The sequence below is a fragment of the Lontra canadensis genome, unplaced genomic scaffold, assembly GCF_010015895.1.
Source record: "Lontra canadensis isolate GAN:19392208 unplaced genomic scaffold, GSC_riverotter_1.0 scaffold12, whole genome shotgun sequence".
Classification (NCBI taxonomy): Eukaryota; Metazoa; Chordata; class Mammalia; order Carnivora; family Mustelidae; genus Lontra; species Lontra canadensis.
In genome coordinates this window covers 20,449,247-20,468,089 of record NW_022631006.1, presented here as the reverse complement: position 1 = coordinate 20,468,089, position 18,843 = coordinate 20,449,247, and the positions used below count along the sequence as shown (strand labels likewise).

At 43.3% G+C, this 18,843-nt stretch overlaps 1 protein-coding gene across 4 annotated transcripts in view; it reads left to right on the top strand.

The window, feature by feature from the left end:
* The first annotated feature begins 541 nt into the window (after window positions 1–541).
* EIF2AK4 (eukaryotic translation initiation factor 2 alpha kinase 4) overlaps window positions 542–18,843 on the top strand; it is a 107,434-nt gene continuing 89,132 nt past the window's right edge. For all 4 annotated transcript variants that reach the window (XM_032856865.1, XM_032856867.1, XM_032856864.1 and 1 more), the window contains exons 1-2: window positions 542–743; window positions 16,135–16,247. In XM_032856865.1, coding sequence (XP_032712756.1) covers window positions 600–743; window positions 16,135–16,247 — 257 coding nt within the window. In that variant the 5' untranslated portion in view covers window positions 542–599. The remainder of the gene's footprint in view (window positions 744–16,134; window positions 16,248–18,843) is intronic.

Below are 18,843 nucleotides of genomic sequence, written 5' to 3'. Positions count from 1 at the left end.
AGCAGGTGAATCCATCCTTAAAGGGATGAGTTTGGGGCCACAAAGCTGAGAGGACGCGGAGTAAAAGTCAAGATCTTTACTCCTAGTAGTCTGGTGGGAAGGTTCAAGGTTGGAACCTAAACGAGTTGAAAACCCATCAAAGTCTGCCCTTTTGAGTTTCCTCTCACGATCTGTGCTGGAGTAAAGAAGTTCCATGCATTTCGTGAAAACATCTGGCCTTATCATTCCATTCTGACTGATTTATTTTCCCACGTCCCTGCAGATTTCTTTGCTCTAGTTCGCCCACAACAAACAGGCAAACCCAAAACCTGGCCTCATCCCCCTGTTTCCCCGAGCGGGTCCTCCAGTCACTGAAGCCAATTCTGGGCGCTCGGGTCCGCCCCCGGGACCCGCCCCCCGAGACCCCTCCCCCCCGCCCGGCGCGCAGTCCCGCCCCCGGCACGCAGCCCCGCCCCGGCGCGCGGCTCCCTCCTATGGACCTGCCCCCCGCGCGCAGCCCCGCCTACGGGCCAGTCAAGAGAGCGGAGCCCGGGCCGGGAGCTCGCGGCTTGCCCACCACCGCCACCGCAAGGCCGCCCAGCCTGGGCCACCGCGTCGCCATGGCTGGGGGCCGTGGGGGCCCCGGGCGCGGCCGGGACGAGCCGCCGGAGAGCTACCCACAGCGTCAGGAGCACGAGCTGCAGGCTCTGGAGGCCATCTACGGCGCCGACTTCCAGGACCTGCGACCGGACGCGGGCAAATCGGTAGGAACGTGGCTGGCCCGGGCGGTGCTGGGATGTTGCGGCCCAGTCTTTCCTCTGTGCGACTTCCCCCGGCCAGGCCCGGCCTGGCCTTGCCGACGCCGAGCCAGCGGCCCTTTTTACGATTCTTCAGTCCTTTAGTCCCTCCCGGTTCCACCCACGCTTACTTTTTGTCCTTGCGCCGGGTCTGCGGGGTCTCCAGAACCCCCACCTCGGCCGAATTCTCTCCCAGCCTTTCGTCCAGGTCGGCTCCTCTGCCCTAACCAACACTTCTCATTTCCACTGACACGCCGAAACATCCTTGCCTCCTTCCAGTCTTCCCTTCCTACCCCCAACCCCCGCCCCAGCTGAAAGCCCTTGAATCTGACACAACAGTGGAATAAGAGATCCATTGCAACTTTGTTCTGACAAGGCTTTGGGGGCGTTTGCACCGACCTTACTGATTCCCCCGCCCCCCCCTTCACTATTCCCTGCAAGTCTCACCTTCCCTTGTTTTCAAAACTAGAAACCACGTAAACCTCACTGTACTCTCCAGGTGTCCTCACTGTTTTGCGATGGAGGAACTTCCTTTAAGGCACTTGGAGAGTATAGAATACATTCATCTTAACCATAATGGAGGAGTGTGCTGCGTTTAGACCTTTTAAATGACATTAGATTTAAAATACTACTTTCCCTTTTGTCTGGGAGTAAAGGCTCATTATAAGCAGTTGACACTGATGGTTTCTCCCCCACCCTTGAAGAATTATCTCTGAATAATATTTAAAAAGTCGTCTCTTCCTTCACCTGTCATTCCTGCATTTCACATTTCCTCAACAGATAGGATTTTCTGCAGATGTGAGAGCAGCTGTCTCCCTCTCACTTATAGTGCTTCTTCGTTAAAATATTTATTGTTCTAGGCATCAGGAGCATAGTCCACAGCAAAGCGTATCAAACCTCTAGCCCTCAGGGAGCTTTCTTTTCTAGTGCCTAATTTCAAGAGTTTGTTTGTTTGTTTGTTTGTTTTTTACCTGTAGTAAAAATGTAAACATTCCCCTATACATCCTTACACTAAAAGTAATATAACTTTCTGGTGGTCTGGTAACTTGTCTTTCGAAACATTGAGAACCAGGAAGTAGGCCCATTAAGCAGCCAAAATGGGAGTCCGAGTGTACCCATGGACTCAAGGCAGAGTCTGTAAGACCTCCTTCAGAGCCACTTTCTGAAAAAAATATTTATTTATTTATTTGTTTGTTTGTTTGACACACAGAGAGTACAAGCAGGGGGTGGGGTGGGTCAGAGGGACAGGGAGAAGCAGGCTCCCCGCTGAGCCGAGAGCCCAGCTTGAGGCTTCATCCCAGAACCCCAGGATCATGACCCAAGCTGAAGACACTTAACTGAGTGAGCCACCCACGCGCCCCCAGAACCATTTTTATTTATTTTATACATGCTTAGCTATCTAGTTCCAAGGCTACAGAAAGACAAAGTAAAAAGGAGCTGCTGCAGGTAGGGATATCAATAATGGCAGAATTTATAGTTGGTGACCTTTCTAACAGAGAGAAGATTGACAAAAGCAAACAAAAACTATAAACGGGAGGCAGAAGAACTCTAATAGCTGTCTGTGGTTCATAGCACAGGGTGGATAGCCTGAACACTTTCATAGGCCTTACAGGCAGGTAACTGCTGGCCATTAGCAATGAATCAGACTGTGGTCATTCAACAAGTACTTATTATCACCTGTGTGCCTGTTTTCAGGGAAGGATCGTGCAGGTCCAGAACCCTAGAGACCTGTCCAGTTGCAAAATTCAGAAGTGTTTGTGTTCACGTTCATGTGTGCACATTCCATACCTTACCTAACACCTCACTTGGTGTAGGGGGTGAGGGAAGCGGCATCGAAAATAAAATGCAGGGGCACCTGGGTGGCTCAGTGGGTTAAGCCTCTGCCTTCGGCTCAGGTCATGATCCCAGGGTCCTGGGATCGAGCCCCACATCGGGCTCTCTGCTCTGCAGGGAGCCTGCTTTCTCCTCTCTCTCTCTCTGCCTGCCTCTCTGCCTACTTGTGATCTCTGTCTGTCAAATAAATAAATAAAATCTTTAAAAAAAAAAAAAAAAGAAAAGAAAATGCAGTGAAACCTGTATGTTCAAATATTCACAAGGCTGGGTTAAATAAAGGCTATTAATAGCTCCTTGTCAGGTTAAGCCAAATTTGTTGCCAATAAATCCAGGTCAGAATTTATTGGCCTGAATAAACTTCAGGTTTCTTTGACTTCTTTTAGGGGATGCATTAGAATGTAGGTTTCAGAGGTCACAGTTTACTAGCATTTGTAATATTTATAAATAATTAAACGTTTTGGGAATGAATGCTAATTATTTTATGTACTAAATAAGTTTGGACACTACTAGGTTAAAATATAATTTACTCTAGAGTTATACATGTATTTCTAATTATCTTGGCTTATCTTTCATGTCAGCAAAGGGTCTCTTAATTTATAATTTGATATCTATTACAAAATTCACTCCCAAAGCTTGATTCTTCTCTGTCTGGGCCCAATGGTAGTGTATGAGAGTCCCTGTTTTTCTGTATCTTCACCAACATTGTAAACAGCAGACTTTTCATCTTTCCAGTAAATGAATGAAACACTTTTTCCTACTATGTTGTCCATTTTCTTTTTCCTACTTTTTTTTTTTTTTTTTTAAGTAATTTCTATTCCCAGCATGGGGCTCTAACTCAAAACCCTGAGATGAAGAGTAGCATGCTCCATCAACTGAGCCAGCCAGGTATCCCATATATTATCTGTTTTCTTTGTTATTTGTCAGTTATTTTATATTAAAAAAATTAGCATTATGGGTCCTATGTTGTAGATGTTTTTCCCTATTAAACCATGTGCACTTTGATACTTACATAATTTATGCAATTAAAAAAACCTAATGTAGTTAAAATGACCTATTTTTTTTTTGTATTTCCCCCTTTTTTTTCCTAGCAAAGATATCCCTAATTGAGTATTACTAAAAAATGAAGTCTTTAAAGTTTTCTTTTAATTCTTTAATGACTTTGTTTCCAAACTTCAAAAAACTTAAAAAAAATTTTTTTTAAAAGATTTTATTTACACATTAGGCAGAGAAAGAGAACACAAGCGGGGAGGAGAGGGCAGAGGAAGAGGGACAAGCAGACTATTGAGCAGGGAGCCCAACGTGGGGCTGGAGCCCCACGTGGGGCTCGATCCCAGGATCCTGAGATGATGACCCAAGCGGAAGGCAGATGCCTAACTGACTGAGCCACCTAGGCACCCCTGTTTTCAAACCATGATCAAATAAATACAGAAATATATTTTTTAAAGATTTTTATTTATTAGGGAGAAAGAGCACAAGTAGGGGGAGAGGAAGGCTCCCTGGCTAAGCAGGGAGCCCAACATGGGGCTCAATCCCAGGACTCCAAGTCGTGTCCTGAGCTGAAGGCAGTTGCTTAACCAAATGAGCCACCCAAGCATCCCTCTTTTTTTTTTTTTTAAGATTTTTTTTTTTTTTTCTGCTAGCTTTTTTTTTTTTTTTTTTTTTTAAGATTTTATTTATTTATTTGACAGATAGAGATCACAAGTAGGCAGAGAGGCAGGCAGAAAGAGAGGGGGAAGCAGACTCCCGGCTGAGCAGAGAGCCTGATTCAGGGCATGATCCCAGGACCCTGAGACCGTGACCTGAGCCGAAGGCAGAGGCTTAACCCGCTGAGCCACCCAGGCTCCCCTATTCTGATAGCTTTTTAACAAAAAGTTCTTAGCTCCACCTAAGTATGTATCTAGCCTGCCTTCTTCCATTCCCCAGCTAACTAGTTAGACTAACACAATTTTTTTCAATTTTCCCCACTATTAATTTGAAGTACCACCTTTACATTATATGAAACCGTCTAGTTTCATAAGGACGGGGTCCCTGTATGTGTTCATGCCTACATGTCTGTCCTTGGTAAAAGCTCTCAAGATTTTTCTTTGCATGAAATAATTCCCAAGTGTACTTAGATCTATTGTTGATTCTTTATTCTACCCCATTAATCTGTTGAAGCAATACTGCCACATTGCTTTAATTACCATAGATTTGTAACAAGCCTTCTTTGGTATTCATTATGGTCACCATTTACTTTACAGAAGTTTCCTGACTACTTTTACTGTAGTCTGTCTTTTTTCTTTCTTCCTTCCTTCCTTCCTTTAAGATTTTATTTGTCAGAGGGGGAGCAGCAGGCAGGGAGAGAAGCAGGCTCCCTGCTGAGCAGGGAGCCTGACATGGGGCTCAATCTTAGGACCCTGAGATCATGACCTGAGCCAAAGGCAGGTGCTCAACCAACTACACCCCCCGGGCGTCCCTGTATTTTTTTCCTTATGAATTTTAGAATCAACCTGCCTAGTTCAGAAACTTACGGTAACATTCTTAGTGGAATAACATCACGTATATTTAATTTGGGGTGAATTCAGATTCTCATTATTTTCATGTTCATTTTTTTTCATTGAAAGATAATTGACACAATGTTACATTAGTTTCAAGTGTACAACACTGATTCTGCACATCCGTGCATTATGCCATGCTCACCACCAAGTGTAGCTATCTGTTACCATCTAACCTACTAGAATATCATTCTATATATTCCCTATGCTGTACTTTTTTTTTTTTTTAACTAAGCTCTGTGCCTAGCATGGAGCCCAACCTGGGCCTTGAACTCATGACCCTGAGATCAAGGCCTGAGCTGAGATCAGGAGTCAGATGCTTAACAGACTAAGCCACCCAGGCACCTAGCTATACTGTACTTTCGATCCTCTTTTATTCCTGTATTCTTTCCATACCTGGAAGCCTGTATTTCCTACTTGCTTTCACTCAATCTGTCCATTCCCCTATTTTCATCCCCTCTGTCAACAACAGTTTGTTTTCTGTATTTATGAGTCTGTTTCTGCTTTTTATTTATTGTGTTGTTTTTTAGATTCCACATATAAGTGAAATGATAGGGTTTTTGTCCTTCTCTGTCAGACTTCACTTAGCATAAGGTCATCTATATATTGTCGCAAATGGCAAGATCTTGTTCTTTTTTATAGCTAAGTAATACTCCTGTGTGTGTTATGCACATCTCCTTTTGTATCTAGTCATCTGTGGATGGACACATGGGTTGCTTCCATATCTTGGCTACTATAAATAATGTTACAGTAAACATAGGGGTGTGTATATCTTTTCAAATTAATGTTTTCATTTTCTTTGGGCAAATACCCAGTACTGAAATTACTAGGTCAAATGGAATTTCTTTTTTTAATTTTAGGAGGAACCTCAAAAAATACTGTTTTCTGCAGTGGCTGCACCAGTTTGCATTCCCACTGACAGTGCACAGGGTTTCCTTTTCTCCATATCCTTGCCAACAGTTGTTATCTCTTATGATTTTTATTTTAGCCATTCTGACAGGTATAAAGTGATATCTTGTGGTTTCAGTTTGTATTTCCCTGATAACTAGTGATGTTGAGCACCTTTTCATGTGTCTGTTGGCCATTTTCCCTTTTTTATTTTTTTTTTTTAAAGTAGGCTTCATGACCAGCGTGGAGCCCGGTGTGGGACTTGAACTCACAACCCTGAGATCAAGACCTGAGGTGAGATCAAGAGTTGGATGCTTAACCAACTGAGCCACCCAGGCACCCCTTCCATTTATACGTCTTTGGGAAAATGTCTGTTCAGGTCCTCTGCCCATTTTTAATTGGATTATTTGTGGGTTTTTTTGTTGGTTTTTTTTTTTTTTTTTTTTGCTGTTGAGTTGCTTAAGTTCTTTATATATATTTCAGATATTAATTCCTATTTGATGTATCACTTGCAAATATCTTTTCCCAGTCAGTAGACTGTCTTTTCATTTGTTTCATTTTTTCACTGTGCAAAAGCTTTTTTTTTTTTTTAATTTTTAGTTTTTTAAGTGATCTCTGTTCCCAACGTGGGGCTTGAACTCACAACCCCGAGATCAAGAGTTCTATGCTCCACCAACTGAGCCAGCCAGGTGCCCCTGTGCAAAAAGCTTTTTGTTTTGATATAATCCCAGTAGTTTATTTTTGCCTTTGTTTACCTTGCCTGCGGAGACATATCTAGAAAAATGTTGCTAAGGACCTCTCGCATTTAGGTCTTTAATCGGTTTTCACATATTCTTACAATGGAGATGTAGGTTATTAAATTCTAACACTGTTTAAAAGTGCTTTCCAACCAGACAGATAAGGCAAATATTTAAGAGAGAAGGTGAATGAACTTGGTGATTTTTAGAGTCAGTTACAGAAAATACTCATTTTTAGAAAAGGAGATGTGGGAGAAATCAGTGATTAAGGCATTTAACATAAAATCAGAGAAAGACAGATACTGTCTTATATGTGGAATCTAAAAATACTTAAATTTAAAAATAAGCCAAGCTCATAGATGCAGAGAACAGATTGGTATTTGCTTGGAGGGTGGTGAGGAGGATGGGTGAACTGTTTTTTGTTTTTAGTTTTTTTAGCTTTAAATAAACCAAATTTAAAAAACATAAAATATAGAAGAATGTTACCTAATTTCCTTTTTCTGAGCTTTTACTATCATTTTTATTTTTGACTTCTTTGCAGACTTAAAACCAGAAACTTACCCAGATTATCTTGCTTGCACTTGTTACTTTATTTCTAGATCTATTTTCACACAGAATAGTTTCTTTCTACTTTACAGATTGAGATCTAAAGCGTGTGAGGAAGAGGCCACATTGAGCCAAGTCTGGCCATCAAAATTTTAAGGAGGATGTGATTAGCAGAGTCCTAGGTAACAGTTCTAGGCCAAACACCTGAAAGTGGTTTAAATCATGTAACTTTTTTATATACAATTGTAGTAGATAACACATAGCATAGAATTTATCATCTTAATTATTCCTCAGAGTACAGTTCAGTAGTGTTAAGTGTATTTATGTTGTTGTCTGACAGAAAACTTAGTAGTTTTTATTAATTTCCCAAACCTCATCGTCATCTGCTGTTTGTCTTATAATCCAGTGAATTTTTGTAAAGATTTATTTATTTGTTAGAGGAATAAGCATACAGGAGAGGGAGAAGCAGACTCCCTGCTAAGCAGGGAGCCTGATGCTGGACTCATCCCAGGACGCTGGGATCATGACCTGAGCTGAAGGCAGATGCTTAACCGATTGAGCCCCCCCCCCGGCAAGCCAGGGAAATTTAATTATGGACTGCCAATACCCTCATGCTTCAGCCTTGGAACCAAAAGGTTTGCTGCTATGTGGCATCACTAACAAAATTCTCAATTTTTAATAGTCTTCTTACTCCAGTACTTTTTTTTTTTTTTTTAAGATTTTATTTATTTATTTATTTAAATGTCAGAGAGAGAGAGCGAGAACACAAACAGGAAGAGAGGCAGGCAGAGGTAGAGAGAGAAGCAGGCTCCCTGCAGAGCAAGGAGCCCGATGTAGGACATGATCCCAGGACCCTGGGATCATGATCTGAGCCAAAGGCAGTGGCTTAACCAACTGAGCCACCCAGATGTCCCAACTCCAGTACTTTTAACAGAAACAGACACTTCCTTAAACCAGTTTATTTCGTTGGGCCTGAGTGTTAAGGAAATGTCCAGAGAAAAGCAGGTTCAGACTGAACAGCAGGCGTGTCTGATGGCACTGGCAGGGATCTCTTCTGGGAGGCATGTGTGCGTTGTGCTGGGAAGACACACTTGGGGTCATTGTTCCAATCCTTTGGTTTCGTTTCTTGAAGAGTGAGTGTTTGTTTCGATGAGTCCAAATGAGCATTACCTGTCTTACTTTTTAGAATTGAGTTTGCATCACTTTTTCCCCTTTTTATATGTCACAGTCCGGGAGCGTATCCAGCTTCATGATCCCAAGAAGAACACATACAGGTCGCATCTTATTTTAGTAATCGGTGATACTACATAGATTACTTCTTGCCGTGACTTCTCTTTATGCTACCTTCGTGTCACTTCTTCAAAACAAATTTTTTTTTGTATGAATTTAGTCACAATTTTTAAAATTTATTTTCATTAACATGTATTATTTGTTGCAAGGGTACAGGTCTGTGAATCATCAGTCATACAATTCACAGCACTCCCCATAGCACATGCCCTTCCCAATGTCCCTCACCCAGCCACCCTATTCCAGCCCCCCATCTCCCTTCCAACAACCCTCAGTTAGTTTCCTGAGATTAAGAGTCTGTTATAGGGGCGCCTGGGTGGCTCAGTGGATTAAGGCCCCTGCCTTCGGCTTGGGTCACGGTCCTGGGATTGTGCCCGGCATCGGGCCCTCTGCTTGGTAGGGAGCCTGTTTCCTCCTCTCTCTCTGCCTGCCTCTCTGCCTACTTGTGATCTCTGTCAAATAAAAAATAAAAAATCTTAAAAAAAAAAAGTCTGTTATGGTTTGTCTCCCTCTCTGGTTTCATCTTCTTTCATTTTTCTGTCCTTTTCCCTGTGATCCTTTGTCTTGTTTCTCAAATTCCTACTGTTAGTGAGATTATATGATAACTCTTTGACTTAACTCCCTTAGCGTAATATTCTCTAGTTCCATCCACATCGTTGCAAATGACAAGATTTCTTTTTTTTTTTTGATGGCTGTATAATATCCACTGTATATATATACCATATCTTTATATATTCACCTGTTGATGAACATCTAGGCTTTTTCCATAGTTTGGCTGTTGTGGACATTGCTGTGATAAACATTGGGGTGCCAAATTGGTTTTATTTTTTATTTTATTTTTTTTTTTTTAAAGATTTTATTTATTTATTTGTCAGAGAGGGATCACAAGTAGACAGAGAGGCAGGCAGAGAGAGAGAGAGAGAGAGAGGGAAGCAGGCTCCCTGCTGAGCAGAGAGCCCGATGCGGGACTCGATCCCAGGAACCTGAGATCATGACCTGAGCCGAAGGCAGCGGCTTAACCCACTGAGCCACCCAGGCGCCCCAAATTGGTTTTATTAAGGTCTATTTTGTAGTATGTACATCTTGTATCTGATACATATTGCATTGTGTTTTCTTCTTTATGCTCTCAAAATTATTATTATTTTTTCACTTATCCCTTACCTTGTAAATACTTGTCTGTAGGTATTCCAGGAATTCATTCTTTCCTTGTATAAAGTCAGAATTTTATCGACACTGTTCTAATGACCATTTATCTTCTGAACGCATGAAGGAGGCCCTACCCACCCTACTCCCCAGCACATCTTGTTACCATCATTTTTAATCAAGTCCTGTTCAGCTCCAGGACTCCTCTAATGCCCTAATGTGAGCTCATGCATGGTATCCTAAATGTGGCTTGCACAGAAACCTCTCCTATTGAGAAGCGCCTCAGTTGGCTCAAGGAAAGCCTGCAAATATTCTACTCTTATCTTTAAAGTCCTTATCTCCTGTCTTTTTTTTTTTTTTTCCCTTTCTTCTCTTTTTCTTTTTTCCCTATATGTGCCTATATTGGTTAGTATCAAGTTTGGCTACAGATTACAGAAGATGTGACAACTAAGTTTCTTTTTCTGCATGCAGAAGTCTGGAATCTAGGGCTTTTTCTGATTTATTGTTCCACCATCCTTAATGTGCCCTTCATGGTCCAAAATGGCTATCTGAATGCCAGCCATCATATCTGCATTCCAGTCAGCAGAAAGGAGAAAGGGACGAAGTTGCATGTGTTAGTTCTTTCCTCTTTTTCTTTTTTCTTTTTTTTTAAGATTTTATGTATTTGTTTGGGAGAGAGCACGCACACGAGCATGAGCAAGCAGGGAAAAGGAGAGGGACAAGCGCTTCCTCTGAGTGTGGAGGCTGACGTGGAGCTTGATCCCACGACCCTGGGATCTTGACCTGAGCTGAAATCAAGTCCGAAGCTCAACCGGCTGAGCCACGCAGGTGCCCATAGTTCATCTCATTAGCCAGAAATTAATCCGGTGGCCAGAGTTAGCTGTGAAGGAGTTGTATCCAGCTAAAAAAAAATCAGGGGTTCTGTTGGCTAAGAAATAAGGGGAGAGTGGATATTGGGGGAACTGCAGTCTGCTGAGAAATGCCCTGAAGTTTATACCCTGTGGAGAAGAATATCATGCTGGTCCAATTAAATTGTCAGCCAGAGATAAAGGCCTTGAAAGTAGCAGACACCCACTTCCTCACTGTGCTGTTCTTTTGAGTTAGTTCCCCTTGGTATTCAGATCCAGACAAGCTGTTAGTTTTTTGTCCAAGAGTATGTCCTTCCTCAGTGGCCTTGGGTCTCTTCCTTCCTCCAAGCCACCATCACTGGGCCCCTGCACCTCGTAGAGCCGAAACCTTCACGTATCCAGGAATCTCTTCACTTTGCTTCAGAACTCCTTCCTCCTTCCTAGAAGTTTTGGCATTACCTGGGCTCATTACTCTTACCGCTTCTCCCCTGTTGGTATTGCCATGTTGTGGAAATAACTGGAACACTAGACGTGCATGGTGTTATATGGCTGGCCCAGCCTAGGAGCGTTTGTGGAGTGCTTCGTACTTCTTTAGGCCCCAGTGTACCTACCCATGCATGTTCCCTGTGGTGGTCCTGGGACTGGCCCAGAGGCCTTTTTCCCCGAGGCTGGCCAGCCATCCTTTACTGGATTCGTTGTGGTTTATTAGGCATTCTCTTGAGTGAAGAGATCTTCAAGATGTGTAATCCCCCAGTTGGCCTCTATTTTCTGAAGCTTGTTTTCTGTTCCCAAGACTCTGGACATCTGGTGAAGGGCTCTCTGTACCCTTTCCCTGTGAAGTCTACTTAAATTCAGATACACGCTTCACTTCCTACAGAAAGACAAAAGGGAATGTGAAACCGGATTCTCTGTCTTGCCTCTGCAGGGATAACTCACTTCATGTGGTGTATGTTGTCTATATGTTAAAAGTTGGTTTCCATCCTGGGCCCAGGAAAGATCTCTCCTTTGGTTTATATTTGTAGTTTCTACTTATATGGCTTGTTGATAATTTTATTTATTTATTTATTTGTTTTTAATTTTTTAGAAAAGATTTTGTTTATTTATTAGAAAGCAAGAGTGAATATAAACTGGGGAAAGGACAGACAGAGGGAGAAGCAGACTCTCTGCTGAGCAGGGAGGCTGACATGGGGCTCAATCCCAGGATCCTGGAATCATGACCTGAGCCGAAGGCAGACACCTAACCAACTGAGCCACCCAGGCATCCCTTTTTTTTCTTTTTTTTTTTAAAGTAAGTTCCACACCCAATGTGGGGCTTGAACTCAACAACCCCGAGATCAAGAGTCCCATGCTTTACTGGTTGAGCCCGCCAGGCACCCCCCAAAAGTATTTTCTTGATAAAGTTATAATTTGTGATCATAATATCTCTCCACGATTTGTGGTCTGTGAGATGAAAAAGCCTATAAAGGTTTGAGCTGGTGGAGAAAGCGCTGGTAAAATTTTGAGTCTAACTAGCCTTTCTTTTAGTGTTTTCATCTGTAAAATGGACGTATATAACTTCCCTATGGAGCTGGATTCTTGTTAGAAAATGAGTAACAGGCACCTGGGTGGCTCAGTTGTTAAGCACCCGCCTTCTGCTCAGGTCATGATCCCAGGACTCTGCTCAGTGGGGAGCCTGCTTCTCCCTTTCCTTTCCCTCTGCTTGCCACTCCCCCTGCTTATGCTCGCTCTCTCTCTCACAAGTAAATAAATAAAATCTTCAAAAAAAGAAAAGAAAACAAAATAAATAACACAGCAAAGATGGGTTGGTAGGATTTATTTCAAAATAATTTCAGGTGGTGTTTGGGAGTAGAGGTAACATAGACACACAATATTGGCCATAAATGGGTAATTGTTGAAACTGTATGGTGGGTGCATGCAGTTCATTATATCATTATTTACTTTTGTTTGAAAAAAATTTTTATGTTTTTCATTATTGAAAATTTCTATAATAAAAAGTTCTTCTAAAAGAGAGAGTGTTTAAGACTGGTCAAGGCCATGGTCTTTATTTTTCTTCCTGGTGAATACCTGTTTCAACTGCTTTTAGCTAGATGTTTCTTATGCAGAATTCTGTCTCAGATATAAAGCAGAGAACAGCTGGCCTGCCCTGGTTGGAGGGGGACAGGAGGCCGGGGACCCTGTTAGTTCATTCTCACGCTCAAACCTTGGAGGCTCCTCGGAGGAAACCCACCAGCCTCTACCTGCTTTTTCTTCTCATGTCCTCTGTCCTTCTGGAAAAGGGCCCCTCTTCCTGTGTGTCTCTCTTGTGCCCATTGCTGTCTGCCCTCCAACAGAGCCTAATTTTGTCTCTTTCCTCCTCATCCATAAAATTCCCATCAGCATCCTTACATGCTTTAGTGTCACCCATCTTGAAGACAAAACAAGAGCTTTCTCCCTTGATTTCACATCCTCCTCCATCTGTGGCCCCGTTATCTGTCCGCTTAATGCCCAAACCTCCCAAAGGACTTCTCCAGATGAGCCGAGTCCTTTCCCCTTAGTGTTCCCTCCTCATCACACCAGGGTCTGCATTCAGTGCCCTCAGAGCCAGCTCTTGGCAAGGTCACCTGCAGTCCATGTGACCCCAGCAGTGGATGCTCTCTGTCCTCCCCCTCCTGAGCCTCAGAAGCATCTGTAACAAGACACTTTTCCTTCTTTTTCCTTCCATTGAGGCCCAGTCTCTTTGTCCACTTTATCTCAGACACACCTTTCTCCTGCTTTACTTGGTGTCCCCCCTCCCTCCTGTGTTCCAGAAAAACACTGGCCTCCCTTGGGCTTTTTGGTACACACCAACCTCTTGTTCACTTTGAACCTCCTCATGTGCTCTTCCCTCCTGGAATGCTTGGTCTCTGGCTTCTGTCGGCTTTAGGGCAGCGTGCTCAGGTCTCCCTGATGACCACATCCGAGGATGTTCCCCCATACCTCCTGCGGGTTATTCTTGAAGTAGAGCATAGGGAGACAAGATGTTACTCTAGGTCTCTGGCTAGAATTAAAAGGGTCTCTGGCTAGAATTAAGGTGACATGAGACAGACTGACAGGAGAAGAGCATGCAGATTTTTACGTGTATGTTGGAAACATAGGGAGATGTTTCCAACACAGGGAGATGAACACCCGAAGAATTGGCCAGGCCTAAGTGTTTACAGGGTAGGTTGAACAAAAAGAGGCAGTTGTGAAAAAGTGATGAACATATGGGGAGACTGAAGAAAGAGCAGAGTTATTTTGCGGAGTTCTGTTTGCACAGAATTCTCTTGGCCTCGATGTTCTCTGATAATATTTATTTTATTTTATTTTTGAATATTTCATTTATTTGACAGAGAGAGCATGAACAGGGGCGAGAAGCAGGAGGAGAGAGAGAAGCAGGCTCCCTCCTGAGCAGGGAGCTTGACTCAGGACTCGATCCCGGGACCCCAGGATCATGACCTAGCCAGAGGCAGATGCTTAAACCACTGAGCCACACAGGCATCCCAGACTATTTCCAGTGTAGGTGAGCATCTTTCACACAGGTGTTTTATCTCCTGTTTTCAGGAAGGAAAGAGGGTTAGAGGGCCCTCCTCATACCTTCTGTTTTCAAGTACCCTTAGCTCAAAAGAATCCTTATACCAAAGTGGCATATCTTGGGGCAGCTGATTCTGTCATGTCACGTCTTCTCTTTGGTAGCACTTTCTGAACTTGAACTTAGGTATAAATTGTCCACCCCCCCCTCCAACGAGACTGGAAGTTCACGACAGCTGGAACCACGTCTGTTTTCTTACTTCTTGGTGCTCATAGTGCCTGACAGAGTCTGTGCCCATCACTGTGGGTGATGACGTGAGATGGCTGAATGAGTACATGGAAGACCTCGTGAGTCACAGGATGTTTCCCTACAGTCACAGAACTGTGCTTTCCTGGAGCCTTACTCCGCGGCTTCGAGGAAGCATTAGCATAAAGCCCTGTGAAAACCGAGCTTCCATAGATTACATACATCGTTGATGAGAATTTTGTTTATTATATAATTCGGGGTACTGTAGGTTGTAAATACATGTTAGAATTTAGTATTGCTATGTACTTTGTTGCCCCCTCCCCCAATTTATTTGGCGCTTTTCCTTTTCTGTGAAATGTGAAAGAAATAACGTCACATTTCCCTTTTTGCCTTGGCCACCTGGATGTTCCAAGATAAAGTCAAACAAAGCCCAGTTTCAGCCCCCCTCCACAAGGGAGTGGGGATGAAAAAGACACAGGTTGGGAGCCAGAGTTGGATCTGAAATCCAGCCTTGTCACCTGTGTCTCTGGACAAACAGCTGAAAGGTTCTGAGCTTGAACTGCTTCGTCTATAAAATGGAAACGGTGTCCACCTATAGGGTTGATGAAGCGCCTGGACCATGAGAGTGAATGTTTCTTCCCTCAGCCTCCCTTCTGTCATGATGTACAGATAATATAAACTGCCTCAAAGCTTTTTTTTTTTTGAAAAGCATATTTAATAAAGAGCAATAGATGGAATATTTCGTGGTTTTTTTTGTGAAAAGCAGTCAGCTGCGAGCATACCCACATTTAGAAGAGCCTCGGGTTTCCATGTGGCTGTCACTTGTCATTATCTCAGTAGTCCTATTTCAACTGAAGTTTCCTCGCTCAAGAGGTGCCTGACCCACCTGTCTGAAAAATCTCCCTTACTGCTCTGTTCCATCATTCTGCCTGATTTTCTTTATGGCACTCCTCACTATGGAGAATACTCACTTGTCTTCTCGTGTGTTGGCTAGTTGGGCCCATGTCTGTCCAACTGACCCCTGTACTCCCAGCCTCTAGAACGTACCCATGCATCATCACATGATTGGTACGCTGTAACATGTGCACAGACAGAAGCTCCGCGGAACGTTTTGCTTCACCTCTTAGATAACTTCGAAAAGGAAGATGCAATCTCTCTGGCATAGGCCTTGTTTATATTTTTTAAAAGAGTTTATTTGGGGCGCCTGGGTGGCTCAGTGGGTTAAAGCCTCTGCCTTCGGCTCGGGTCATGGTCCCAGGGTCCAGGATTGAGCCCCGCATCGGGTTCTCTGCTCGGCAGGGAGCCTGCTTCCTCTTCTCTCTGCCTGCCTCTCTGCCTACTTGTGATCTGTCTGTCAAATAAATAAATAAAAACTGAAAAATAAAAGAAAAGAGTTTATTTATTTATTTGACAAGGGACAGAGAGAGAGAGAGAGAGAGAGAGAGCACAAGCAGGGGGAGAATGTAAGGCAGAAGAAGGCTTCCCACTGAGCAGGGAGTCTGATGCGGGGCTCCATTCCATGACCCCGGCATCATGAGCTGAGCCAAAGGCAGACGCTTAACAACTGAGCCACCCAGTTGCCCTTAGGCTTTGTTTTAAAACCGTGCTTTAGGAAAAGATGATCAAATACCTGTATAAAAGCACAATTGCATGTAATATTTAGAAATTAGAATGTTCCCACTAAGATGCTCATTATCTTAATTGCTAACAATTGGTTCTCTAGGTGGGGGGGAAAAAGGTTTTTGTTTGTTTTTTTTTTCTTTCTTTTAGGTCAGTGAGCCCCCTGAAATCAATTTAGTTCTGTACCCTCAGGGCCTGACTGGTGAAGAAGTATACGTGCAAGTGGATTTGAGGGTTAGATGCCCACCAACCTACCCAGACGTGTGAGTACATTCATGAATACCTTCCATGTGCTACCACTTCTGTTTTCACAGCAAAGAAACAGACATGTTAATGGTATTTTCCCCTTCCTGCCTCTGTTTCCCTTAAAATTTCATGTCCTATCCCATATATCCTTGAAACCACATCAGCAGTAAATATTTTCGTGAAACTTGTCTCGTGGTAAGTCTGCTTATTGTTGTAGAATAGTCACTCCAGATACTAATAATTGCTCCGTGATTAAGTATTTGCTTTCTCTATTTTGTTTAGATTTTATTTATTTGAGAAAGAGAGCATGAGCAGGGGGAGGAGCAGAGGGAGAAGGAGACTCCCAGCTGAGAAGGGAGCCCAGTGTGGGACTTGATCCTAGGACCCCGGGATCATGACCTGAGCCGAAGGCTAATGCTTAACTGACTGAGACACGCAGGTGTCCAACCCAACACATTCTCAGATCTCCACCCCCCACCTCCACCACCCCACCCCCTTACTACCTCCAGATGAGAACCACTGACAGCAAACGCATTGTCAGTCTGTAGTCAAGGATTGTCTCTTTGAAGTCGGTGTGTATTCCGGGGAATCTTGCCTCAGACATTCCACGTGGAAAGGCAGATGGGCTTGGACGATGTTCTGGTTCGAGCTTACTGTGCAGGGAATGAGTGAAGGAAAGAGACACAGAAAAGGAAGCTGTGCCTTACAGAGTGGGTAGGAAATTTACAGAATTTGTTATCCTAACAGCTGCTGGAGAAGGTGAAAGTCCAGATAGGTCAAGGTGCGTTTCTTGAATTTAGTAACCCTCTTTACCTATAACGCTGTGCCTGGAGTAGATACAGTAGGTGTTTAGTATTTAATTACTGAATTGGTTAAAGGGTAATTAAGTTTATGAAAGAAAAATAAGGCCATGCCTCTCTGGGTTTTATTTTTCCTGACACCAAATAGGTGGTGTGTTTTCTGACCGCTGGGTGCCCAGCAATTCACTTCCTTTTGGACTTGAACTAGCATAGTTACTGTGGACCTCGTGGGTTAAGGGCTCAGTTCTACAATATTGCAAGTGCCAGTTGCATGTACCATATCTCTGATCAGTTGACCAAGAATTTGTGAGCTCCTGCAACCCCCTCAGTGGGTTTGATGCTGTGTTAGAAGAGCCTATAGAACTCAGGAAGGCACTTGACTTATAATTACCAGGTTACTATAAAGTAGTATAAAGACCAGCCTAATGAAAGAGGCGTGTCGGGAAGGAATGTGGTGAGAGTTATGGAATTCCTTTCCCCTGTTGTCATTGACAGGTATCCCCTGGGGGCACAGTCACCCCTGGTTGGGAACCACTGGGCTGGAGGGCCATTCTGGTAAAACCCTGATGTGTCCAATTGGTAAAAATAATACAGGATTTTTTTTTTAAACACCATGGAAATGATTATGAAAAGCTACAAAGCAGACATTATAATATCAGCTATATAAAATTACAAATTTTGTGCCATGGGCATCAAGAGAAAGCTGGAAAAATTTTTTTAAATCTAATTAGTACTATAGATGGATTTTTCATCATACTGTTGATATTGCTACGTAATGACTGCTGAATTAAATTATGTAAGGCTTGCCTTGGGGAGAACCTTCTTATCCTTTGAGAAGACATGGTACAGGAAAACTTTTTTTTTCTACAAAATCGTCCTTCATACCACCATGAGAGAGTCCTGGGTTAGATAGATCACATGTAGACTCAGGACTCTATGGCATTTCTGTTCTTTTTCTCACATATATAAACTTCATTCTCTCAGATTGCCATCTGTCTGAATAGATCATGATGGTGATAATCTGTGACACTGGAACATTGAGAGAATGCAGAGATGTGAATTGTAAAGGCTTTGCTCAGATAAAAATACCATCAGTTACTCAGAAATGCTTATAGGACATAGAGTCATCTTCTCTTCTGTAAAATTAAGCAAAGCCTATTTGATCTCTGTGATTTGTTACTGGATACTATTAACTGGGAACCAAGGGGGTCCTGAAGACCAGCTGTGTGAGCTTTGAATGGAGGGTGTTGAGTGTCAGTTGTGCTGGGCGAGGAGAAGGTGGGTGTGCCGGGCATCCTTCTAAGAGCAGAATGGGCAGAGGTCGCCCAGGTAGATTCTACTGTGAGTGGGTGAGTGAGCATTTCCACCTCATTGACAATCAGGAGTGATATGATGGAGCACATAGTGGGAATGCTTGGAAGGATCACTGAGGCTTCATTTTTCTTTTTTTTTTTTTTTTTTACCTTTAAGATTTTAAGTCCTCTCTACACCCACCATGCGGCTCGAACCCACAACCCTGAGGTCAAGAGTCACATGCTCTACTGAGTCAGCCAGGTGCCCCATCCGAGGCTTCCTCTTGCCTGGTTGTCTTGCTTTATGCTGGAGCACACGAATGAGACCAGAGCACATGGACTCTTGTGGGTGAATTGTGAAAGTTGGGTTAATTGATGTTGGGGGCGAGCCAGGATCAAGCCCACTAAATCTGGCCATCTGGGGGACCGGCTTCTCCCCCAGGGGCTGCAGGTGACCCCACGTGAAGCACTGTGTTGACAAGAGTTTCTGGGATGCAGTTGGAATCCTTGGAGATGGAGGA